General features: G+C 33.2%; 3 protein-coding genes and 1 long non-coding RNA gene across 6 annotated transcripts; 3 read left to right on the top strand and 1 right to left on the bottom strand.

Moving 5' to 3' along the window:
• Window positions 1–1,246: 1,246 nt before the first annotated feature.
• LOC129320752 (60S ribosomal protein L39-like) lies at window positions 1,247–1,917 on the bottom strand. Its single transcript, XM_054966329.1, has 3 exons — window positions 1,792–1,917; window positions 1,596–1,699; window positions 1,247–1,497 (listed from the first exon to the last, which is right to left on the bottom strand). Exons 1-3 carry the CDS (start codon window positions 1,873–1,875, stop codon window positions 1,449–1,451), a joined length of 237 nt encoding a protein of 78 aa, XP_054822304.1. The 5' UTR covers window positions 1,876–1,917; the 3' UTR covers window positions 1,247–1,448.
• A 3,314-nt stretch (window positions 1,918–5,231) lies between these two features.
• On the top strand, window positions 5,232–12,204 carry LOC129320861 (uncharacterized). Of its 2 annotated transcripts, none has more exons than XM_054966516.1 (9): window positions 5,232–5,546; window positions 7,461–7,545; window positions 8,733–8,807; window positions 8,895–8,931; window positions 10,095–10,178; window positions 10,286–10,346; window positions 10,560–10,666; window positions 11,010–11,075; window positions 11,752–12,204. In XM_054966516.1, exons 1-9 carry the CDS (start codon window positions 5,483–5,485, stop codon window positions 11,851–11,853), a joined length of 681 nt encoding a protein of 226 aa, XP_054822491.1. In that variant the 5' UTR covers window positions 5,232–5,482; the 3' UTR covers window positions 11,854–12,204. The 2 variants fall into 2 exon arrangements, with proteins under 2 accessions (XP_054822491.1, XP_054822492.1); XM_054966517.1 differs by having other exon boundaries at window positions 5,242–5,300.
• A 2,135-nt stretch (window positions 12,205–14,339) lies between these two features.
• Window positions 14,340–16,173, top strand: LOC129320849 (uncharacterized). 2 transcript variants are annotated; one of them, XR_008595840.1, is made up of 3 exons: window positions 14,340–14,471; window positions 14,856–15,028; window positions 16,085–16,173. It is a non-coding gene; the product is annotated as an uncharacterized LOC129320849 (long non-coding RNA). The 2 variants fall into 2 exon arrangements; XR_008595839.1 differs by having other exon boundaries at window positions 15,982–16,168.
• A 4,719-nt stretch (window positions 16,174–20,892) lies between these two features.
• LOC129319327 (uncharacterized) lies at window positions 20,893–25,614 on the top strand. The gene is made up of 5 exons (XM_054964360.1): window positions 20,893–21,477; window positions 22,096–22,132; window positions 22,344–22,580; window positions 22,675–22,722; window positions 24,976–25,614. Exons 1-5 carry the CDS (start codon window positions 21,179–21,181, stop codon window positions 25,234–25,236), a joined length of 882 nt encoding a protein of 293 aa, XP_054820335.1. The 5' UTR covers window positions 20,893–21,178; the 3' UTR covers window positions 25,237–25,614.
• Window positions 25,615–25,825: the final 211 nt, after the last annotated feature.

Genomic DNA, 25,825 nt, shown 5'->3' with positions numbered 1-25,825 from the left:
AAACAGCACACAAGGATAGGAATTTTCGCATTTTCGTTTGGCTGCTCCTCATTATGCAGAAAAATGAACAATCCACCATTCATAGCATGCAAGGTTAACACGTATTGAGAAGTTCTTAACCCCTCCTCACATCGTCTCCAAGTTCTCTCTATGACGGATCAGGGGATGCAAGAGATGACCAAAACCCTCCAGGCATCAAAGAATCAGTCTATCAGAGAAGATACAGCAGAAGTAGCAAATTCTTAAAATTATGGCCTATAATTATTCATAAAGTTATGTGTGTAAGCCGGTAAGGAAATGAAATATCAGGCCTACAAACAAATTAAGACAATAAAATCATGAAGACATGAACTATCCTATATAACATGGAGTGATGGACCATTTGTCCTTAGCACTCTAACTCTAAGGTCTTGTAAGGAGTTTGCTTCCTTCGACAAACAAAGGCACAATCTCCAACGGATAAGGAATTTATACGCCAGCTTTGTAACAAGAACAGAATCATGCTTCTAACCCTCAAAAGTGTCAAAACCTAATTTAGCCATTTTATGAAACATTCAACCATTATCAATATATTCTTTCCAGACACCTACCTAACGTACATTCTAAATTACCCAGTGTATGTGATTCTATGACTATACATTTGCGTCTAGTACCTTCAACTTGAACCTCTCTTGACTGCCTAGAATGTACTGAGTTCTAGTTCCTGTCTATATCATAATGAAATATCGACTAATCCTAAGATCATTAATATATCAATATATGACATAAAATCCATTTAAAGTCACACTATTTATAAGTTATAAATAGTGACTCATGTCAATCTCCATACAAGGCAATCTAAATAATCAGCTTCAACGCCAGGAATTATCCAGGAACATAGATTATCCGGGGAATGACAATCATGTATCTGCTTAGTTGTACAATTGTACAAGCGAAACCTCACAAGTCACAATAACAACTATTGCAAGTATACATGTAGTGCGGTAGAACTAAATTCTATTGCATCAGCCGAATCAAACACAACTTAAAGCACTCGCCATTCAAGCGACAGGGTTTTAAAGACATTGACTTTCCTCTCTTGTACACGCGCAAAGGTCGGCCGAAGTTACTTTCAATAACCCTTCAACTAAAAGATGCGCTAATCCATTGAAAAAACCAACATTCCTATATGCGTACAACGCTACTAGCCACTGATCCAGCCAACTCATTCACAAAATATAATAGAACTTCCATGAATCATAAAAAGTGCAGATCAAACCCGAAATTTCACGTTAATAGACGCAAAGTTATTCCAAAGTGAAAAATAAATTACGGAAAAACACACCCGTCAAAATCTCTACTCAACTCATTATCCCGCTAGTGTCGACACATGGTTAAAGCTACAATCTTTCAACACCATATATAAATAATAAAAACGGCTTTAACCAGTAATCACATTTCTATCCATCTTAAAACCCGAGCTTCGTGCGGCGCCAGTGCCTGCGCTTAGCATTATACCTGAACAAACACCAATTACACCATGAGAAGTTTTCAAGAAAATCCCAAGTCCACAACAATAATCAAAGATTCACGAGGGAAACCAAAGGTCTCCAAACCTGATGGTGTTGTCAGTCCTCATTCGAATCCAGTAAGGAATGGGCCTATTCTGCCTCATCTTCTTCGCGAGCTTCTTCTTGATCCTGAAGGTCTTGTGTGAAGGCTACGCATCAAAGAGCTCAAGTCAAGGACTCCTGAATAGAGCAGACAGAACAAACGAAAAGTAACAATGACACGGAAGGAGCAATAGATTACCATTTTCGGCTGGAGAAGATCGATGACGATAAACCAGCAGCTGCGGAAGCTGAACACCGAAAGCTGTAGCCCTAGTTTTAACATTAAGAAGGCGCCTGCGGGGGACCATTTTTGTTTGGTCAGACATTGTCTGATGGGTTGGGCCAAATGGGCTTAGGCTTTTTGGATATTTAAGTCTGGCATAGAAAAGAGGCAAATTATAAAATTTTATAACAATCTATATTCCCTCCCTTTTGGGCCGAAAACTATGTACCCAAAAACAAAAGAATCAATTAGAACTAATAATTCAAGCAGGGTGGGTCTATTCAAACTCAGTCCGAATAAGCTCGTACTCAAGCTTGCCTGATTTTCAAAAAAGTCCAAATAATTAAGCTCGACCTGAATTTCTTTGAGTTTCAGGCGGCCCGAATATCCAAATTTTATTTTAAAAATTATTTTTAATTAAATTTTTAACTTTAAAATTAATTATTTTATTTTATAAAAAATATAAAATATATATTTTTGATATTTAAATAATATATAGGACTCAAATATATGATATTTTAACATAAAATGATTTAAAACTTAAAAAATTAATTAATATTTATTATATTTTATATATTTTTTAAAAATAAATTTTTTTAATCGAGTATTCGAGCCAAGCCCAAACTCGATCAAGCTTGGCCCAAACATAAAAAAAATCATAATTTTTCAAAGCCTGGCCATAAATTTCTTCAAGCAAGTTCGAACTAACCTGTCAGGATCTACCCGAATAATCGGCTCTATAACCAAATTAAACTTAAATGGTATTTATTAAATTAAACTTAAATGGTATTTAATTTAATTTGTGACAGATAAATTATTTTTAAAAGTTAACCAAATTATCCCCGTCTAATTAAATTAAAATCAAAATAAAAATTCGCAAGTTTAAATGATTAAGAATCTGAATGTAATGGTTATTTAAATGAAATGATATCATCAAATTTTAATTTACATTTCATGCTCTAAATAAAACTAAATGAATACTGACCGATTGTTTGAGATTAAAAAAAATAAATAATTTTTAAATAGTTTGGCGATTATAAAAATATAAATTTATTTTGTATAGGTTTTATAAAAAAATATTTATGATATATTTACAATAACAAAAAAATATTATTTCGTTGTCTTTGGATTTTATGATATATTTATGAATTTCTAGTATACAAATATTTTATTATTTATTTATTTTAAAATTTTATAGTATTTTCATTTATCTCCGTATTTTTATGACATTTTTTATATTTATCTCATTAGATTATTTTTTTAAATAACTTCAAAAATAATTAGAAAGTTATATTTTCTTAAATGTTGACTATTTTTAAAAGTTAAATAAGCAAACTAAATTTCATAAAATTAATTTTTAAAAATAAATGATTTTTTCATTAAAAAAACTGAAACAAGCTGCCCCAAATCACCAACAGTAAGAGTAATTACACCCTTTTCTTTTCTTCCCTTTTTTTCTCTTTCCGCCCTTTTTGTCTTTGGTTCTCTCTTAAAACAAAGCATGAGTAAGATATTTATGGTATCGGCCAAAAAAAAAAAGTTATTTATGGTAAAGAATCTGACTACTGTACAAGACACTACTTGATGTCCCCGCAGGCCATACATGGTTTCTTTAAAAAATATATATATATATATATATATATAGGCCATACACGTTAAGCCACTTATGATTGTGTTCTGTTTTCGCATTAGAAAAGCTTGGGCGTTTGCGTGCAAGCTCCAGATCTACAGCCCTTAATTCTCCGTTTACATGTATTGGCGCGTGTGTCAGTTGAATCAGATTGTGAATGAGACTAAAATAAAGCATGATAACGCATAGTGGTGATTGATTAGAAGCAAGAATCATTAGAATGAATAATTTGAAAAGAAAAGTGTGGATTTGATTACGTGGGGCAAGAAATGGATCAAGTTTCTCTAAACCAATCAACTAGATCCTAATTGAGATCAAATCTTGAACACATCAATGGCAGATTCTCGAGCCAACTGGATGGATCGCTTCAAAATTGCTGTGAAAAAGCAGTATTGTCTTTCATTAAAAAATAAATAATTATCTTGAATTAAAGTTTGTAACTTGTAAATTTTGTTGTAAATCTATATCATGTGGAGAGTAAAACATAATCTTAGTTCGTAATTAATTGCTTAGACTAGATGCAGAGGTTTTTGTTGCCCTTGGATGTCAAGTCGTCCTCATCAAGGACAAGTCCAGGGAAAGCAAGGAAGGAAAGGATGCTTTCCCTAACCTCAATTCAATGGCCCTTTGAAGAAAATTACAGCTTTCAGTCACAAAAAAATACTAAAATGGATTTTGACCTCTCTACTTCATATTTTATTTTAAATCTGGCCTTCCACTTCACCCCCAACCCTCACATCATCATCTCTCTCCCATCAATGGAGGGAGAAGAGTTAGAAGACCACCCTGCCATCAGCGAGAAAGAATGAAAGCATGGATATTCGTCCACGGGTGTCACCATTCACGAGTAATAAGTAACACGATATATTATAGGAAGAAGACACTCAACTGCTAGAAAAGATAGAGCAGATTAGTTTGAAGAAATAGAAATAAAATTTCTATTTTAGCATGATAAGTTAATTGCACACTTCCATTGATATTTTTTTCTTATGGGTAAACGTAAAAATCATCATACTTTTTATGAATATCACTAATCATGTCTAATGATTTCATAAATTAAATTACATCTCCCTTCCACCTACATGATTGATTTATTCCCTCCATATTTTGATGATTTCTTTTTATTTTTATTTCATTAATCTATTATATTTTTATCATTTTTAAATAACCAAACAGCTTCAAATAGTGGAAGCAATCTATTATATTTTTATCGTTTTTATTCACTGTGATTTCTGCCTCTGCCCACCGCCACAAACACGGGTGGAAGAGTGTTTATATTACTATTCACGTGTCCTCTCTCATTATCTATGAAATAATCTGAGAACCATTGTAAATCATAATTTACACGCATATTTTGAGTATGATATAAAAATAATTTAAGAGTAACAAAAGCTAGCCTAGTTAATGAAAATTTTGGTTTAAAAGTCGTGGTTTGAATCTTATTATCAATATCAATGTGATAACTTCATTAGAGGATGACCTATAAGTATCTTTTCAAACATTTTTAAGCTTAAAAACATGTTTAGGCTTTGATAAACTCTCAGGACTAAATTTATTTTAAAATAAAAAAATCAAATACAAACATGATTTAATATAATTTTAACATGACCAATGATCCTTTTGATTGCTGATGGAGTTATTTTTTAAAAAAAATACACGCAGTTGTTTGAAATTAATTGGTAGCATTAAATCCATACATCCCGGTCAATAACGGCTGCATAATGAAAGAAAAATCCATTTTTCAGTATATAATTTGTTTGCTTTTACAAAAGCATATAACTTGATTTTTGCTGGGAGGACCAAGGCAGAAGGAAAATGGGGGAAAGATGAAATGGCGCCGCTTTTATCCTAGCAGGTGCATTGTCATTTCCAAAGCTATAAAACCTCACTTAAACCTTCCATCTTCCGATCCTCCCTCGTCGTCTTCTCTCTCCGAATAGGGTTTTTATCTGTACAATTTGGAAGGATTCTGATTCAGTCACCGATTTGAGAGGTTAAACGCACCGTCTTTTCCCAGTCCTATACCACATTACGAAGATGCCTCGGCCATCAAAAAGAAAAGCCGCCCCATCAGCTGATGTCGATCTTTCTGTTTCTCCCGGTACTTCAATTCTTTTGTTCTCTCCCTCCTCGTTCTTTTCTGGTCTACGTTTTTTTCCCTCGAAGATCCTCCAAGTTTTCAAATTTTGGGTATTCGCTCCCCTTCCATGTCCTGATCGAGATATCGATTTTTTTTTTTGGTTTTCTATATCGACTAGGATTTTATTTTCTTCGTTGTCCTGCGACCTTAACGTTCTTCCGTGATTCTTGATGGTAATGGTCGCGTTTGCCGGAACAGGATTGTTGCTTTCCGATTAAATCGTCGGAGGATGATACTAATGTGTTTTTATGGTAGGGCAATGCTCGAAAGATAGCTCATGCGTTTGGATGGCTGAAGTCCATAGAAATTTCTGGGTCCCTTACTCCAGATGTGACACTCGAGTCATTCTTTCCAATTAATATCATAAAAATACCTGACGAGAATAAAAGCTTGAGTTATTGTTTGTGTAATTGTGTTAATGCGAAGCTCAAAGGATGAAAAGATATGAGTTTTACTGTGGAAGGAGTGTTTCTTTACGACAAAGACCTGGATACTTTATCTTGAGAATTATTGGGAGATACGTTCTAGCAGCCGTACAGTGAACATTCTGAACTTTTATTTATGGTGCAGTTGTCCGACGTCCGAATCTTTTAAAATGATGGTAAAGAAAGGCCGGGGTTCTTAGTGTTATAATATAAGTTGAAATTGGTTTGTACAGTGTCCTATTAAGTCGCTTACATAGCAAGTTTGGCTTCCATTATCTGGCTACGGGGAAAAGGGTGTGCCCATCTTTAATTGTCATTTGACCTGGTCCTTTGTCATTGTTCCCCCTTTGGGTCAAATAGTGGGAGCTACCGATACCGACGTTCTTAAATAATATCTTCATTTAACATCTACCTTCTAAATTCGTTTGCAAAACAATATCCATTATGTGTTACATTATATTACATTTGCTGCATGCACACTGCTTCTTCTCAGTTCTTTCTCTTAACAGTTTATGCAAGTTAAAAATCCCCAATCTTTTTTTTTTAACTTTGAACTTTCCATATACATCCTCGATGTTTTAGTTCTCTGATTTTGTTTGTACTAGAGAATTTTTTTGAACCATTTTTGTCGTGGGAACTAATAAGGCTTCTTCCCCAAAATTGATAGTCGTTTCCTATGTCATGATCATTTACTTGTGATGGTCATCCAAAGTAATCTACATTGGCTCATCACTGGAAATGATCCAATGGAAATGATGTTATTTAAATGTCAAGCAATCATCAAAATTATTTACACTGAATTTTAATATCTAAAAGAACTTGTGGACTCATGTTTTTAGCGTGTGCATGCCAATTTTGTATCCCAGATATTTACAAACACTTACCGTGGTGTTCTTGAATTGTCTCCCATAGTCCCATACAAAATCTGAGTAGTTTAAGATAAAAAATGCCATTCATATATATAGATATATTTGTTGAACAGGCCGGTCAGTTACTGAGTACATGGAAAAGGTATTGTTGGGAGTTACTCAATACATGTAGTTACTTGGTGATCTGAGAGGAATTATTACCTTGGTGATTCTACTAGAGGTTTTTCTGGAAGGGATTAAGGGCTTACATTGCTTACATTTTCTTAACATTTTCTGGCAGTGATTTTGTTTGATTGATGTATTTTCACACTCATTCTACCTGCATGTATAGTCAAGATTTTTTTTATAAATTCTATCAATAAGTATGTTCATATTTTATCATGCTGAATCATAAGTCTTGATTAAGCAAAGGCTATGAATATGAGTGAATTGAAGCCATTAATTCTTGCATGACTGTTCGAGCTGTTTGACATTATCGTAGAAATGTTACTCTACTCTGTATCTTTCCTTCTTTCTGTAATCATTGCTCCCAAGTTGCTGACTTCTCTAAACTAATGGTTTTATTTCATGATGTTATTCAGCATCCAAGAAATCAAGAACCAAGCAAATCAACAAAGTAGATCACCTATTTGATAGATACTCAAACAAGTCAATGGATTTGATTGAGTAAGTATGATACTAATTGGGTCATTTTCAGGTTATTACATTTTTTTTCATTATCTAGAATTGAGAAGTTTGCATACTGCCTTAATCTATAGTCTGTTGATTACTTGAAAGTTGGAGCCTTGCATATTTAATATGACTGTCGTTGGTTCTGACTGAAAAAGGTAGGTGGTTGGTGTGGGTGATCACTTAGAGCAAATGCCTAGTGCATGCTTGGTCAAGCAATTCTATCAGTCATTTATGTCTGGTAGCTCACAGAAATATTTCTGTTTCTGAATACTTTGATATTTCCGACTGAGTGATGTAATGATGTGAGATGTCTCGCTTATATTTAGCACCCTTTTGATTTTGTTTTACTTTTTGCGCATGACATGATGAGGAAAGGAAGGAAGCTTCTGTAAACTTATTTATTTATCCAATGTTATCCATTTCCCTTTCTGGCAAGATTGTAAATTTGAAGTCTTTAAACTGGTGATGTGGTTATTTTTTTTTTAACTAACTGGTTGAAGAGATAATAATAACTGTCATTTTAATTTCCAAATTGGTGGACAGTAGCCTCTTATTGCTTGCAAGAAATGCTGCTAAAATGACGCAACACCTCGCCCCCCAAGTCTTAAGCCCATTCCATCATAGATCCACAGTTTGTAGAGCAATAACAGGATTCGGAATGCTACTCTTGCCTAATTTATTACAAAGGATAATTCTTTAGTAGTGGTATCTTGTTATGGGCATCTGCTTGTCTGTTCATTATGGGACTTGGTGAATATCTGCATTTTCTTTTGGCGAGAAACTGCCAGACTGGGGAAAAACTATGGCAGTTAAAATTATTTAGGATTTAAGCACTTCAACTTTGCTGTCTCTACTCTATAAAGCAAATTTATCTCTGACCTTTTTCTAGTGAAAAAAATTCAGAACATTAAACATTCATTTTCATCCACAAATTTTTATTCTAAAAATTATATATATATTTGTAGCTTGTATATTGTTTCCTTTGTTCCAGCCAAATATAACAAAACTGGAAGAGTGTGTACATTTAATTTGGAAATGAAGTCTGTCTTTTGATGGATGATGTTTTGGGTACTGAATAGTATAGGCCATCTGTGAATTGTTATACATATAATTGCTTGTTTGGATGTGATATGCTTCTATGTGACTCCAATTGATGTAACTTTTCACATTTTGGTTTGTAGTCCAGCAGGAATCGAGTCCCTTTGTACAGATTTAGGTGTGCTCCATACAGACATTAAAATTCTGATGCTTGCTTGGTATGTCACCTAGTGTTTTTTTTTTTTTTTGTGGTTTTTCTATAACAAACTGGTGTTTTGACATTTGTTAGTAAATAAACTTACCAGGAAAATGAAATCTGAAAAGCAGGGTTATTTTTCTAAGGTAAGCATTGTTTCTCAGTCATTTAGTTGTACTTGGTATTCACTCTACTGAATGTTGTGATAAGCAAGCAGATTTGTAATTCTTCATTATGTGTGGATGTTTGAGTGTATGTGCACCTTTGTTCTCTGTCAAATATTTATATATATATTTTTTTTACATGAGAGCCCAAATCATAAACTTGTCTCATATTACGGAACTATAATAGTAGTGAAAGAGAGTCAATGGGAAATCTATTTTAGAATTTAGATGAGCCTTTCCAACAATGTTGGCAAATGTGGTTATTGTTAGCATCATTTGAAGAGAAATTAGGTTGATCTATTGAGGGGTGCTGTATAGTGTATGGGACATCGTTTGTATTTATTTGATGATAAGTTTTCATTGCAAAAAGTACAATAATAAATAATAAAATGAGTCCCTAAACATTGCAGTGTTGATATTTGTGGGGGAAATCTTTTTGGGGCTATTAAATTTGATTGGAAGGAACTTTTATGTTGATGTTTCTTTTACCTTTTAGGATGTCTAGTTTGTCTTCTCTATTGTATCCATTGCATTCTACTTGGTAAACAATAATTTCTTTTATACTAGTATTGATATTTTAGATGCCACTTGCCTAGTAGTCATTAGTTAATAGGGTAAAAGAGTAAATTGGCCTTTAAACTATAGGTCTAGGAATGTTTGAAACTCTAAAACTTATTTTTGGTGTAATGTTCCCTTTTAACTTTTGAAAAGGGTACAATCTAGCCCTTACTGTTAACAAAAGTTTATTTTGACCATTAGTTTGACTGGAAAATGACCCAAAAGCTTATAAAAAGGACCAATAAAATTTTCTTGGTCCTTTTATGTAATTTTTTTGTCCTGGTCTTAAATTTTTGGGTCTTCTATTGTAATTTTTTGGTCATTTTCTACAATTTTTGATATCCTGCTTTGGTCAACTAATAGTCAAAGTTATTTTCTATTAACAGTAAGAGTTAAATTGCACTATTTTCAAAAGTTGAAGGGGAAACATTATACTAAAAATGAGTTTAGAGTCTCAAACACTCTTAGATCGATAGTTTAGGGGCCAATTTGCCATTTAATCCTCAGTTAAATTGCTTGAATTTCTACATCATAATAGTATTAAAATAGTATCTATATGGGTCATGTTTACCTTTTTCATTTAATAGGATGAGTGGCGAAGAGGCCTCAAATGCTTAGGGGTTGACACCCTGCCTAAATTAAAAAAATCAGTCCTTGGGTTGGATCAAGAGGTATTTTTTCACTTATACTTTAAAATTAATTTTTGTCCACTCACATTCTGATTTAGGCCAGCCATTAAAGGTTTTTTTTATTTATTTCTTTTACATGTCCTGATTAGGTGATGAAATCAGGCTACTTTGAGGAGTTTTATATCTATGCATTTCAATACTGCCTAACAGGTACTCAAAGTTCAGACTCATTTAAACATAAAATATGAAATGTTTGGGGAGTCACATTGTTTGCGAAATCTTGAACGGTGAGGCATTGTGGCTCATATCGGACCCTTTGCATATGCACGGGGCTCACTCTTGTTGTTCTTAACTTCTCATGTCTCTAATTTTTTTGTAACTCTTATGTCTCTAAATTGATAAAACATGAAATAACTGTTTCAGAGGACATGCAAAGGAGCGTAGATATTGAGACCATCTGTGAATTGTTGAATATTGTTCTCGGACCCCAATTTCCTACTCAGGTCAATTTATTAATTGAGTATCTGAAGGTAGGTAACATCTTTTTTCATGCTCCTTTTTTTTTTTTCTCGGAAGATATTGATCTGTTTATTCTTAATTGTAATCTTCATGGTTAGTATTTAGTCTTTTATCTTGAGCGGTTATTTTGTCTGTGTGCTTCATGATTTAAAATTATATGCATGCTCTGAGGATTTTTTTTTCTGAAGATTTGTAATATGGCAAGTTAGGGACAGAAGAGTTTTCTCCTTATTAAACCTCGTATAGTGCACATTATATTAGTACTCTGTCAGGAGATGTTGATCAAGAGCTATTTAGTGCCAAGATATATTTTTTAGGAATTATTTTCTTACAGCTGAGCTAATTTTGTGGCAGATACAAAATGATTACAGGGCTATAAACCAGGATCAATGGAGTAGTTTTTACCGTTTCTTTAAGGAGGTAATGCTGTTGTAATGACATTTCCCCACATTTTAATAACGGGCGGTTTTTACTCACCAGTGAGTTTATTATCTGGGGTTAGCAAGGGTTCCCTGTAAGCTATAAGATATTGGCCAAGTGTGAAAAATGGTAGTTTATTTTTTCATGGAAAACCCAGGATTACTTTTCCGCGATGATTTTCTTTTCAATATTTTACTTGGCCTTTTTCCTCCATTCATATTTCAGCCAGTCAATTACAAACAAGGACTTAAATGTTAGTTATCTGCAGATGCGGTCTCTGCTAAAACTTACTCCCTCTGGTACTATAGTATTTATAGGGCAGAGAGAGAAGATTAATTTTGATCTTATTTTTAAGGCATTTCACTATTTTCCATGCTCATTTTACCTTTCTTCCCTTATTAAATGTTAAAAAAATTATTAAAAGTTTTTTTTTTAATCTTTGTTAGAGGGTGGATGTGAAATTTTATTAAATTTCAAGACAAAATTAATAATGTTAAAGGTTTTTTTTGATTTTTGAGAAAATATGTTAGAAGTGATTTATAAATAGAATGAGAAAAATTAAGTGTCTGTTAAAATATCATTGTCTATGCATAAATGGATGCTTGTAGAATTGATTGATTACGGTAGGCAAAGCCTTAACACGTGGGAAAATGTTACGACTTTTTGTTGCTGCCAGGTAAGCTTTTCAGAACTTGAAAGTTATGACTCCACGCTAGCCTGGCCAGTGATCCTTGACACTTTTGTTGAATGGTTAAAAGAGAGAGTAAATAAAAGTTAATTTCTTGCACTTGGAATTTCCGGCCAACTTGCACTGCTGACGAGCCAGAATCTTGTTGGAGTAAGATTTCCAATTGTATATGACTGTTCTGATTGATATTTTTGCGGGTTTTTCTGCAAGAAATTGCTATACAGATCCTATGTAACATCAACGTCATATAGTGCCAAAAGCTTGCCTGAAATTTTCCAGCTGACATTGAGATACTATTGTTAAACAATTTTGCTATTCTCTGTAACATTTCTCCATAAGCTTCTTGCGTGTCTGTTCATTGACATTCTTATATAAAATTGGAATTAGAAGCTGAGCGTGGAAGAGTATTCAGCAAGGTTTTCTTCCATGAGTTTCTGGTTATATGTTACTGAAGAATGTTTGAAAGTACGTCAATAAGGGCTTGCTTGTTTGATTTCTGATTGCAAAAATTGTTTTATGTTTTTGGGGAAAAAAAATCAGTTTAAGTAAGTATTTTAGATTTAATTGTTTTCAAAACTGTTATTGTTTTTTATTTTTAAAAACAAAAATGTAGAAATGTCTTAAAATTTTCTTTTCATTTTTCTTATTTTCAAAAACACACTACATTTAATTATTAAAAATTACAGGTGAGTTGATCAATTATTATTATAAGTTGATACTATTCGTTGATTTTATTTAATTCTAATTTTTTTTAAGTTAACATAATTAAACAAATTTTTATTTTGTTTTTAATTGCATATAGCATTATCTTATTAGAATTAATCTTATTTGAGACATGGCGGGGCAGTAAATTCAAGCACACCTTTCAACGGAAGTTTAAATTTTAATTTGTCTTTGTTACACCTAATATTTGTTAGTTCATTTTGTCTATTTTAAAAAACAATTTCAAAAATTATATTATAAAATAGTTTTAAAAAACAAAAGATGAAAACGCAATCAAACAAGTCCTTAACATCAAGAATTCAATGGCAGTGAAACTGTAACCTAAAAAAAATCCCCCGAGTGGGTCTTTGGTTCTCCTTTTCCTTTCGAATGGAAATGGGGTGTCAGCATCAATTTTCAAAAGGTGGAAAATGGGGTGGGGGGCTCTGATTGACCTTTTTTTTTTTTTTTTTAAGAGCAAAGGGAGCTATGATTGTCTGATTGACTTGAAACTCAACTTTTGTTGTTCAAAAGTCAGAAAGACTGAAACAAGAGTTATTCTGATGCTAAAGCCCCATATCTGAAGCTTCAGCTTATTCAGCACAATAGGAGAGCTGTGGAATCCTAAATAATTAGATTCATTCCATATACCACCTAGCGAATGGACTGTTTTCATTCTCAATTTTTTTTTTGGAGGGGGGTTTGTTGGGGCAGAGAAGTCTGATTTTATAATTTTTAGTGAGAGAAAAGCCTTGCAGATTTAGGATTTGTCTCATTTTCTATCTCTCATCCTTCAGTTTTTGAAGAGTCTCAATTATATATTGAATTTTCTATATTTCTATTTCAAAAAAAGTTAAATCTTAAATGTTTGAATTTGAACCTATTTGTTTTTGACTTCAATGTGTTAGTTAAAATATAAACCAAGTTAGTTTGATCTTGTCTAGAATTTTTTTTTTTCTAAATCACAAAGTAATATTGCTAAGTGATCTTTGTGTCACATTGACACTAAGCGCATCCTTTAAGCATGTCTTAACGGATCTTCTTCCACGGTTATCGGAGTAACGTCGAGATAAAACTAGGACGAGAGTTTAGTCGGCTTTTGTTGCATTTCAAAATATTCAAATCCCTACTGGCCAATTTTTCTTCAAGCATTTCAAAAATTTCTCCATCGTAGAAATTTGATCTTGTAGGTCTCAGATATTTCAAGGCAATTATTTATGGGAGTATAATTTCTTCTTAGCTACTGATAGTGATAATAACTAGCTTTGCACCCTTATATAATAAATAAAATTGAATACGAGAAATAGTTTTATCCTACTAGATGAGGTCAGTTACATAAATTATCCGATACCATTATATTATATCATCGATTAAGGGTGTATTTGGATTTCAATTGATAAAAATTAATTATAGAAAAAAATTGATGAAGAAAACATGATGATGTTTGTATAATATTTTATGAAATTGATCTTGATAATTGACAATATTTGAATAATTTTTCAAAATCAATTGCAAAGATGGGGGAAATGAAAAATGCTTAAATGATGAGAATTGATTCTCAAATGGAGGGAAAAAAAGTTTATACCAACTAGGTTTCAGAAAGCGAACTAAGTTTAGAAAAATTGAGTGTTTAGATAAGATGTTTTAAAATCATAATTTTGGACCTCAAATCGATTCTTAATGTATATCCAAACACGTCTCAAGTTTGTGGAAATTTTGTTAATCAGGAGTACTCATTCAATAAATTTTAGGACGGTTAATATTTATGTAAATTTACAATTATAATATTAGAACCATCTTTCCTTATATTTTGTTTTAATACCGCAAATGGTGCTATGAAAACCACTCCGAAATAAATTATTAATGCCCATGTTCAAGCCCATCCACATACTGGGCCAGGATGGCCCACCTTCTTGGCTGAGTCGTTTCTCTCTGCTACGGAGTGCAGCGGATGAAATCTTGTCGCCGGCGAAGTAGAGATAAAACGGCGGAATAGTCGATGCTCGGTAAATTGAGTTCCGTTTGATTTCAATTTTTTCTTGAACATTGTGTTGCCTAACCTCCCTATTAATCCCTTTTTGGGAGGAAAAAATGACGTTATGTCATAGCCTCCGGTAACCTGCATTGTTTCTGTTTATGATGAAAATAATATCATTTTAGGGTCCTTACAAGTCCGAACACATTGGAACGAAGTTAATTTAACCACATGATAAGATTTTCCCAGAGCGTCAGACTATTTAACTCATCATCTGAGTTCTTCCGCTTTATATATATGTTTTTTTTTTTTATTTTCCTTGATCAATTTGTTTGTTATTGTACTGTCAATCTGTCATTAAACTACTGTGGTCTTAATTTTATCATTATTTTTTTTAAATGTTCATTGCGTGCAGGCTTTATATGGATCCATAGAGTATTTGATCTGTCTACCTGCTCGTGGAGGGGTTAACAGTTCTTGCTAAGGAATTGACATCTAAGGAGCGAGAGCAAGTTACTTCACTCATTTAAACTCCACTACGTACTAAGAATTGACTTTGTTGTGCACCTTACAATGCCAGTACCATATGTGAGTTTTCTAGTTGCGATCTCATTCTCTTCCGAGTTCAGCACATTATTGAAGAAATTCCCAGTTTGTTGTTTTTGGCAGTCTTGAATGCTGAGGCTCAATTTTTTTCTTTTTTTCTTTGAACAAGGCCAGATAATTTCTTCTTTCAATATTTATGTGCACGAATCAATTTGTAGTCATAGCATTGGATACTGAATTACTGTCTCTGTTGGTCATGTACAATTTTGAAGCAATTGCAGCTTAGGACACCGTATGAAGGACAAAGCAGATGTAGGAGATGCGATACTGTTTAACTCTTGCTATTTCCTTTTCTTTATTAGAAATCTAGGACAAGCAATATCCTTGTTACGGGAAACTAGTTCCTTTGTTTATGGTCTGTCACCTTCACATGGAGCTGGCAAGCTAAGGTTAGTGGAAAATAATAGTAGCTGATTCTCACAGAACTTCTAGGGTGTGTTTGGATTAGAAGCTGCAAGACTGAAGTTATAATAAACTGAGATTTATAAACTAAAGTTAGAGTAAAAGTCAACTATGGTGCTATTTATGTCTGGATAGGTTTTTTAATTTTACTTACGACTGAAGCTGAAAGCTCATATTTTCATCTTTTATGTAGACGAGCTTCAAGACCAAAAGTGCTTTTGACTATTTTTTAACCAAACGTACGTTCAAGCTTTATAATGAGTTTTTAACATCCAAATTGGGGTTTGGACCAGCTTAGATGTTATCCAAACATAGTCCTAATATGTTTCAAGCAAAAACAATACATATTCCCTTTGCTTGTCCTTTGCTCGTTGCACATTGTGTTCATATGAATCTATTGAATAGTCCGGGATATATCATTTGCCAACATGATACATACATGCACTGTCTCATTATCATTACCATGCCATCTAATGACCTGAACTCTGTTTTTTTCCCCTTTCTTTTTCCTTTTTCTTTTTTCAATTATACAGTGCATAACTTTTGCAGTGCAAGGTCCTCTGCCATATCATTTTCACATTTTACTTTCTTTTCTTCTTCTTCTTCTTTTTTTTGCCTGGACTGTAACTGCTGCAGTGGCAGTGCTTTGCCAAGTATCTGGGTCCAGTTTTGTCATGAAATGCATCTCATGACTTAATATCCAGCGCAGAAGGACTAAAGGCAAGCTATACTGAAGCTCCACCTTCCTTTTAATGATTTGATGCTCCTTGTTTCGTCTTTTTCTTTCATTGTTTTATGTAAAGGTTTTACTCACATGAAAGAAATGACCAATTCCTAGGCTTCCTCGACTAAGCATACAGTTATTAAATATTAGATAGATTACCTTCTTTTTTCTTTCCATTTTTGAGGGATTCACTGACCTGAAAAAGGATGGTTAATTGATTTATATTTCACAGTATCTTAGATATTGTGGTATAAAATACTACAATATATTAAATAACAGCAAAAAGTAAGTAACAACATGAAAAAGAATACAATGTGAAATGTTACGATTTCTATGTAACACGAGATATTTTATCCAGGATTTTCGTGACATGATTGACTATTTAGTTATTATTTACCATTATGCATATCGATATCCTTTAAGACAAGTATCTTCAGTATTAACTGAGGTCCAGGATACTAGAATCAAGACAACTGAGCATAGCACATAGATTTAATGCACTGAATCTTAACTAAAAATTTATCAGAACAATAAATATTATGTGGATTCTTTTATAGTCACTAGTCATGGCATCTCTGTATATTCTATTTTAAAGCTTCTCTTTCTGTGAAAGTGTCTCTAGTAGCAGTAATATTATTATTTCTCTCTCTCCTTGGCGCTCGCTTTCTTCAGGTTTGGTGCACCGAATTCCAAGCAGTCCAAACTCTTTTTTGACTCAGTATGCCCCTTTACAGCCATTGGATAACAGAAAAGAAAGTTCAGCAGAAAACTTTCAAGTAGCCCCAAGTTCTTTTCTGGGTAAGCTTTTTGACATTGATTTTGACCACGACCCAACAGAATGGCTTGATTGTAATTTCGTTTTTTTTTTGGATGAATGATTGTAAAATTTTAGAGTGCCATTTATGAATCATAAACGTGATCATGACACCGCTCCCTCTCGGCCTCATTCAACATGTTTTGGTACAGCATCCTATAATGCATTGCTCAATGTCCCCCCCACCCCCAATTTTTTCCCCAAGCCATCCGATGTGTTACTGTAGGCTGACTAATATGAGTTAAATGAGATATGATCAGAAGGATGACAAATCTATCTCTCACAGTTTTTTTTTTTAATACAGTTACATACCAGTCTTAAACTGGATACTACTTCCTTCGTTCCTAATTGTAGAGCGAACTTTGAAAACTCTTCCTGACCTTTAGTATTGGACAGAGTTGGGATTGTTATTCCCCCCCCCCCCCAAAATTTAACCCCTTATTTATTTGTTTGTTGAGTATAATTATATTTATGAGAATTGGTTTTTTTTTAATTGACAATTGCAATAAATTGTTCATGAGTACTTTGAATTCTTATCCATTAATTAATTATGCCATTGATTGCAAAGAAATGTATAGTTAAAAAGTTGCATATTTTTTTAACAAATTTAAAAGCATAACTATATTTTTTTTAATAATCACAAAATTAGTTAAGTTTGTCTTTATAATTAGGATGAGTAGGAGCGGTAGTTAATCTAGCTCAGTCTCAAAGGGAGTGCTAATTAGTGTAAATCGTTGTCGTTGTCATTGTCAAAATCAAATGGAGAGAAACATGAGCTTTATTCCTTCATTTATCAGGATTCCTAATTTTCAGATCTATAGGCCCCTCCTCGTCCTAAGGACTGGTCCATTCTTTTAATCACTCTGACACGTTCCCATCACGCTCTTCTATCATAAACCCGACATTTCCGTCTTAAGCTAATTTTCCATGAAACCCTAATTATTAATTAATCTAACTAGAATGGGAGGATACTGAAGGCATATCTTATACCGACCAAAATGCTTTCGTGATTGATTATGCATTTATTCTACATGGGTCAGGTACAATTGTTTTTAATTCATCCCAACTGTCATTTGTCAAAAACTTGTGATTATAGAATTTGACTGCTCTTTTAACCAAAAATACAATCAAAACGTTACTTATGAAAAACAAGACTCCACTATTGCTTTTCTCAAACAACAGACAAATTTACGACCTCTAAGGCTCTAATATTAAATCACAGTGGAAGAAATTTAATACAAAGTTCTATCTTAATTTTATATGATTGTAGAAAATTTTTGTGGATAATTTTTTTTAATTGTGAAAAAAATAGATGAGTTGGTTGTGAGAGCTCACCAAAGTTAGAGCATGTCTGTAAGTCCAAAAAGCACTTACAAACATATTTATAAATTATCTACTATACTCGTTTTGTTTAAAAATATAAGTTATTTTTAATTAAATTTTATACCATAATAAAGTAGTTATTTATTTTTAAATTAATTTTATCTTTTTATATTTACTCCTATTAAATACATTATAATAAATATAAAGTTATTTATCAATAGAAATATTTTAAAAAAATAATAATTATATATTAAAAAATTAAAAATATTTTATATTTTTAAATAAAGAGAATATAAGTTATGAGTCATCTTTTTTAATTGGATCAATATTTACTAGTTGTTTTTGAAAAAGTCATCTTCGTTTGAGATCTAATTCAACCGAAATTCTGATCAGTGGAAATATGCTTCAAAAGGTTATTTGTAACAAGACAAAAAATTATGACTTTCGAAAAGAAAAAAAGTGGAGTCATGATTTGGTGAATAATAAACCCTAGATGAGGCAAATGAGGCTTGGTAAAACGTGGTGAGTGCAGACAAAAGAAAAGATTTAAGAAAAAAAAAAAGAATGAAGAATGTCCGACTCTCTGGCATCTTTGAACCCCTTGGAATGGAACATGAAGATCCTGCAGCCTTTGACCGAATCTCAGCCGTCCATTTTCTCCACCTTTTTCTTCGTCTTATCCACTTTACCCTTTGATTATATTGCCAAGTCTCATGTCTTTATCCATCTATCCCCCACTCATTTTTAAGGATTAGGCTTGGCACTATTTAATCAAGCCACTTTGTACTTCCTTTTTATCGATTCTCGAAATTACCCCCCATTCCGCTTCTTCTTCTTCTTCCTACGTTTTTGTAAGATACACACACACACACACACATTTATTATTATAAGGCACGTTTCGGGGGAAAAAATTCCTTAATATAAGGAGAGAGCAATTTTTTTTTAAATTTTACCCCTTATTTATTTATTATACTCTGAATCTCCATATAATAATTTACCATGATTATTAATACAAAAAAAGATAGAATTTAAAAGTTACATTTTTTAAAATAATTTTAATGATATAGTTATTTTTTTATAAACGTGAAATTGGTTGAGTTTGTATTATATTAAGGATGAAAAGAAATTAATACAAAATAACATTTTTTTATTACACAATAACATTCTTTTATAACATGTTAAAAAATATGTTTAATTTATTTGTAATTTTAGCTATGCACGGTACTGAATGAGCTGACTTAAATCGCAGCTTATTTTATTGGCAAAAAAAAAAATCGCAGCTTATTTTTAAATGATTAAGAGTTAAGATATTCAATGATGGACATCTCTGACATTTTGCACAAACCCAGACGATGGGCAATCCAACCTTCTTTTAAACTTGTCTCCACTTCATAGGTTTACTGGATTCTTTTTTTTTTTTTTTCCCTTGTTAAGACGTTATTTCTAATTTATTATAAAAAAATTAATTAATTTATTAAAAGTGGACTTTAATTAAAAATATTTTATAATACTAAATGGAAAAAATAATTCATAGAGTTCAAAAAGGTTGGCAAGGTACTTTGTCAAAAAATTAACATGAAGGGAATTTGTGGAATTTTTTTTTTCAAAATCACCTTAACTGTTTATTGATTAAAATTTAATACGTAGAGATCGAAATATCCTAATAATTAGAGGTATTATAGGAAATAAAAATTTTACAAAAGAGGCAAAAGGAAATGTGACCTTATATTTATAATCAAACTAAAGCTCTTGAATAGATCTTATATTTGAAATTAAGGGGAGTATACCTTTTTTTTTTTTTGGTATTCAACTATCCTGTATTCAATGGCCACATTAAATTTCACAAATTCGAGTCAAACCAAACAAGAAGTATAACAAGAAGTCAAGAATGGCGAAACTTATCTAACAAGCATTTAACACATTTGCATACTTAGAATCAATAGTTAAATTAGCATAACATTTTGTATTGTAATTGAATTTTAATATTCCCTATTGTAAATCTGCTAAAGGTTTTTCACAATAGTGCAAATGAAAAAAACTAACTAGTCCGTGCTAATCCTTTTTTTTATGGCTAAATTCTACACACAAATGTTAACTTCGATTTTAAAACATAAATTAATTATTTAATTAATCTAGTTCAGGCAAAGTATAGAGCTTGGCTAGCCTCTCAGTTTTAGAGACAGATTCAACATAGACTCCCTTAGTTCTGTCTTACTATCTCAATACAAAGTGGTGTTCTATTTCGATTCAAACTCTAACCAAAATCAGGTTTTAAAAAAAGAAAAATATTGAACCCAACAAACATTATCGTTGACAAAGTATTTGTTATCAACGTTTCAATATGGTATACCATATTCTTTTTTTGAGCAAAAATATGGTATACCATATTCTGAACTTACCTAAATCTTCTCGTAAAATAAGTACTCACACAATCATTGGACCACAATTAATTAAAACTGAGGCAGTTGGAAAAAAATCAATAAATTTTTTATTTTTCTCAGAGGAAGGTGACTGGTCGACGAAGCAGGAGGTCCAGCTCACCCGCTTAGGTCGGATCTATTTTCTTCCACACATCACTTTCCATCTTCGTTTTCATCGCGCGCCACTTGGATTACCATTTTCCTTCCATCGTCCCCACTCAGCATCTCGCAAAATCCGAAAACAGCATCATCATTTTTCTCTCTTTCGAAATCAAAAAGATCACAGTTTATTTTACAACCCTTCCAAAAAAAAAAAAAAAAGCTGGAGAAAATAAGAATAAAAACGAGATTTTTCATTTCAGTATGGAATAGAGTACCCAGAATCATTTCATGCCGAAATCACTTCACGAGCTGTGTATTATTTCAATTTCTGAACTGTGTTTGCGTTGATGGGCAATGTTACTGGAAGCGTGGCTGCAAAATTCGCTTTCTTTCCACCGGACCCACCAACGTACGACGTTTACAGAGAGCAAGATGGAAGGCTCGTCTTCTCCGGGGTCACCGCCGATAAGAACGTGGACGTTCATCAGCTCGATACGAAGGCCGGGAATAAGATCGTCGCCACCTTTTGGAGATACCCTTTTGCGAGGTTCACGATTTTGTACTCTCATGGTAATGCTGCTGACTTGGGTCAGATGCTAGAGCTCTTCATTGAGCTCAGAGCTCACCTTCGTGTTAATGTTATGAGGTACTCTTACTGTTTCGTTTTTTCTGTTCTTTGCGGGTCTCAAATTCTCATGTTTATTGAGAAATAGGCGAATGGGTGTTGTTCTCAGCCTTCCTTCTTCTTCGGCTTTACTGGGTGGCTCTTGGGGCATGAATACAGCATGAATGCTGTTTTCCCTATAAATTCATCCTTTGAAACGATTCCGTTTCTGCATTATAAACCACTGTGCATGTCGTCGTGCAATTTATTTTCTACGAAAATGAAACCGATTGTTCTGATGAATTTTGTTTGCTTGTTGCTTTTTTGGAATGGTCCACCAACAAGCTTCGCTTCTGCTTCTCCTCTAACCCTACGAAAAAAAAAAAAAAAAAGTGGAGGTCCTAAGTTAGTGTTCAAATCTGATAAAAACAGTAGTGGTCTCAGATAATGAAGCTAGCATGCCTGCTCTTCAGGAAAATTTGAGACCTTATTGGTCTAGTTCTACTAGTATTTTGCTGCTTTGCTTCCATCTAATTTTCTTCTATCCGTAATCTGATTTTACTCGACCTAATATCTTATAGGATGCTAATTTACTTATCTATTTGATGTAAAAAGAGAGCCTTTCTGAATATTTTCCTGGGACCTTTTGTTATATTGCAGCTATGACTACTCAGGATATGGAGCATCTACTGGTAAGGTAAGTAAACCGTATGATTCTCTCTCTCACTCTCTCGTTCTCTCTTTTTGCCTCCTATTATTTTCTAGAGTTGATTTCAAAGATATCTCTCATTGAGCCACAAATAAACATTGGCATAAGTCTAAGGTGATGTAAAAGAAAGCAAAATTAGAAATTCCTTCCACTGATCTAACTTGTATCTTATGTTCGATTTATAATCTCTCCATGATAGCCATCTGAGTTCAACACTTATTACGACATAGAGGCTGTCTATAACTGTTTGAAGAGAGAATATGGAGTTGAGCAAGAAGAATTAATCTTGTACGGTCAATCAGTTGGAAGTGGACCCACACTACACTTGGCTTCTAAATTACAGAAGCTGAGAGGTGTTGTTCTTCACAGCGCGATCCTTTCAGGGATTAGGGTCTTGTACCCTGTCAAGATGACATTTTGGTTTGACATATTCAAAGTAAGTTTTGCGTGTGTTCATCTGAATTTCAAATCTGCTGTGATCTTTTACCTTTAGTTTTTCTAATTAACAAAGGTGTTTTCAATCATTTCAGAACATAGACAAAATACGGAATGTCAACTGTCCAGTCTTAGTTATACATGTACGTATATCTTTCCTGCCATGATTCATGATCAGCTTCTGTAGTCATGTCTCTTTCATTGCTGTGAATTGCTCGAGTTTCTTTCTTGAGTCTGTTGTCTTCAAGAGATTGGTTTGATTCCATATTTTGCTAGTTTTGAGAATGAGCCATTGATTTGGAAGCTTGGCTGAGCCTTGAAGAAGGTAGAATAGAATAGAAAATTAAGTCTGGAGGGTCAGTTATATTGATTTATCATTTATTTAAAATTATAGTATTCATTATTTAAAAAATTGCAAATGTCATCTCATGTCTACATTTGAATGCAAATCCCACCTAATGCAAACAGCATTATAGCATGGTTTTCAGATCCTGTTTCAACAGTGAAAAATTTTGAGAGTTCATCAATTGCTTGAATTAAGAAACAATATAGTGCTTAAATTCCCCCACAAAGTGGTAACATAGTTGATGGTTGTCACATCATGATGTGTATAGCATGCTTCTAAATCATGAATTGTAGAATGCATCAAATAGTAAGATTCAATAACAAGTAGAAATGACCTGAAATATATTTGATATATACATACAATTTGCAAATATATATATATATATAACGTCATAAACCCAACACGAGAGATAGAGAAGTACATAAACATAATTCATAGATAAACTTTATTAGTCATATAATTTGTAAGTATTTAAATTTTGAAATGCTTGATTTCCTTCTTAGCTTGCTTATAAGGGCCAATTAGGCATAAACAACACTTAGCAACAACATAATATTGTTATGTCAACTCATTGCTTTCACATGACTTTGAATTTCTAAGTTGTGCTATTCTGCCATATTGGCTTGAATCACATGATTCAACCGTTGATTCATGTTTTTAGGTTTGTGACTTCGTACTATGAATCATATAATTCTGGACTTTTTGCCATTGTTTGTAAGATTCACATTGTGAATAGCATTTCTTTTTTTTTGGCACAATGAATAGCACGGATGCCTACTGCTGACTTTAGGTTCTGTAGTAATTAACGATATGGCAAACTTTAGAGTCAGCAGTGAATGAAATCTATATCTGGTACATGGCAAGCCTCAAAGAAAAACCAAACAAAAAACACCATTCAATTTTTCACCCCATTATTTGTCTATCCTTCTTCTACTTACCTAAAGAGGTTGGATGGGTTCCTGGCAAATTAATTAGCTGACCTAAGTTCCTAACGATTTCCTAGATTTCCCCTAATTCCCCTATGACATTACTCCCCCTTGAAGATGATCCTGATAAAGTAAGTTCTATGTGCTAGACATGACTCATTTTCCTCGTGTTGCAGCGAACTTATATGAGCAGTCTATGTCACTTGGAAACATAAAGCACATGAAGAGTGGTACTGCTCAATAGGCATTAAATGTGTTTTGTACATATGCTTCTCCCAATATGGTTTTTAGTCGCTTCTTTCTTTTGGCATCCTTTGTTTTGGCTGTGTACTACAAATATTGAGTCTGGGAACAGCTTTCACCTTTTCTTTTGAGTAGGAAGAATATTCCATGAGATCAAAAGATGTGAGGAAGTCTAATGGTCAGACTGTAGTAGAAGAGTTTGATATCCCTTGTTTGTCTTGTACGACCAAACAACATAATCAGTGCCTAGATTTCATAAGATTAATAGATTGGGCTTTGCCTTTCTTTTTGAATGATGGAATGTGTGGTTAGGCATTGATGAATTGCAATTAAACCAAAAGCTACTCTTTGATTTCAACTCAAGTAGTGCCTAGTATTGTTGGTAATCTGTGTAATTGACGCCATCAAGTTGAAAAGTTAGGTGCAAACTTCATTACCTATGATATGAACTCGTTAGTTTTCTTCCACTTTTATTTGACAATGCTATTATCATCACTCATAAATTCAAGTGATGTTTGGTAGATTGGTATCTAGGATGTCTAATGTCATCTGAGAGAGAGAGGCTTGCACCATTTAGGTCGGTATCTTGGGTCACCTAGAAACCAAAGGAATCTCACATTCTTGATTTTTTTTTTTTTATTTGGCTTTGTTAACTCTTAGAAAGTATCAATTTTATCCTTTTCCACAGCTGTCAATTTTGATTTGAAATATGAGCATCTTGAATACCATTGAGTCTGAAATTTTAAGGAATGTGAGATGACAATGTTGTAGCAAACAAGAACAACTCTTTTGTGTTTGTAGTGAAAAATTTATTCGATGAAGTCAACAAAATTCCCTCTGCTAACAGTAGTTTTGTTTGTCTACTAACGCGTTCTAAACAGGGAACAAACGATGATATCGTTGATTGGTCTCATGGAAAGCGATTGTGGGAACTTTCCAAGGAGAAATATGACCCTTTGTGGGTTAAAGGTGGGGGACATTGCAACCTGGAGACATTTCCAGAGTACATCAAGCACTTGCGCAAGTTCATGAATGCCATGGAGAAGCTCGCGCTCTCTAGTCAGACAAAGCAACAGCACAATGCAGATCCTACTATCACTGAATTCAAACACAACAGATGCTTAATATTTGGTAAAAGATAGCTGCATCAGTTCTTGGAAGCGTAGGGAAGACAGAAAACCGCGTTTCACATTGAAAGTTGAGCTCAAAACTGCAGGTTTGCCCCCATTTCTGCTACTTTGATTCTTTTGTTGAGAATGTGAGGGGAATTGTGAGTTGGAAAAATTGGAAGATGCTATTTTTTAGATAGAAAAATTGTGCTGAGTGGTCATTGCCTTGCCTAGGTTAATTATTAGTGTTGGAAAGTTTAACAGAATGTACTTGATTACACTATCTAGCTGTGTTGATGGCAAAGTTGAGTCTCTGTATAGTCCCATCATTATTCTTAGAAAAAGATTGTTCTTTTCCTAATACTCAAGCTAGTTAATCTTCGTAGTGCAAATTTCTTTTCTCAGAGATTATTGACCTTCTCTTCGTGGCCTAAGTTTTCTTTTTTCCTTTCTTTCTTTTTTTTTATAAAAATAATAAGCATGAGCTTTTAAGTTAAACCAATTATTGACATGATATGATGCTTCTATGATGAGTGGTTGCTGGCTGAGTTTGGCCCATCTCCCATGTTGTTTAGGCCCTCTCTTTTTTTATTTTTTTGAATTGATTTTGATGCAAAGAGAT

Source organism: Prosopis cineraria, unplaced genomic scaffold (assembly GCF_029017545.1).
Source record: "Prosopis cineraria cultivar Desert tree isolate PC_DT_omini unplaced genomic scaffold, ASM2901754v1 PC9, whole genome shotgun sequence".
NCBI classification, from domain to species: domain Eukaryota; kingdom Viridiplantae; phylum Streptophyta; class Magnoliopsida; order Fabales; family Fabaceae; genus Prosopis; species Prosopis cineraria.
Note: the sequence above shows the minus strand (reverse complement) of the source record. Positions and strands in the feature narration are given on the sequence as shown.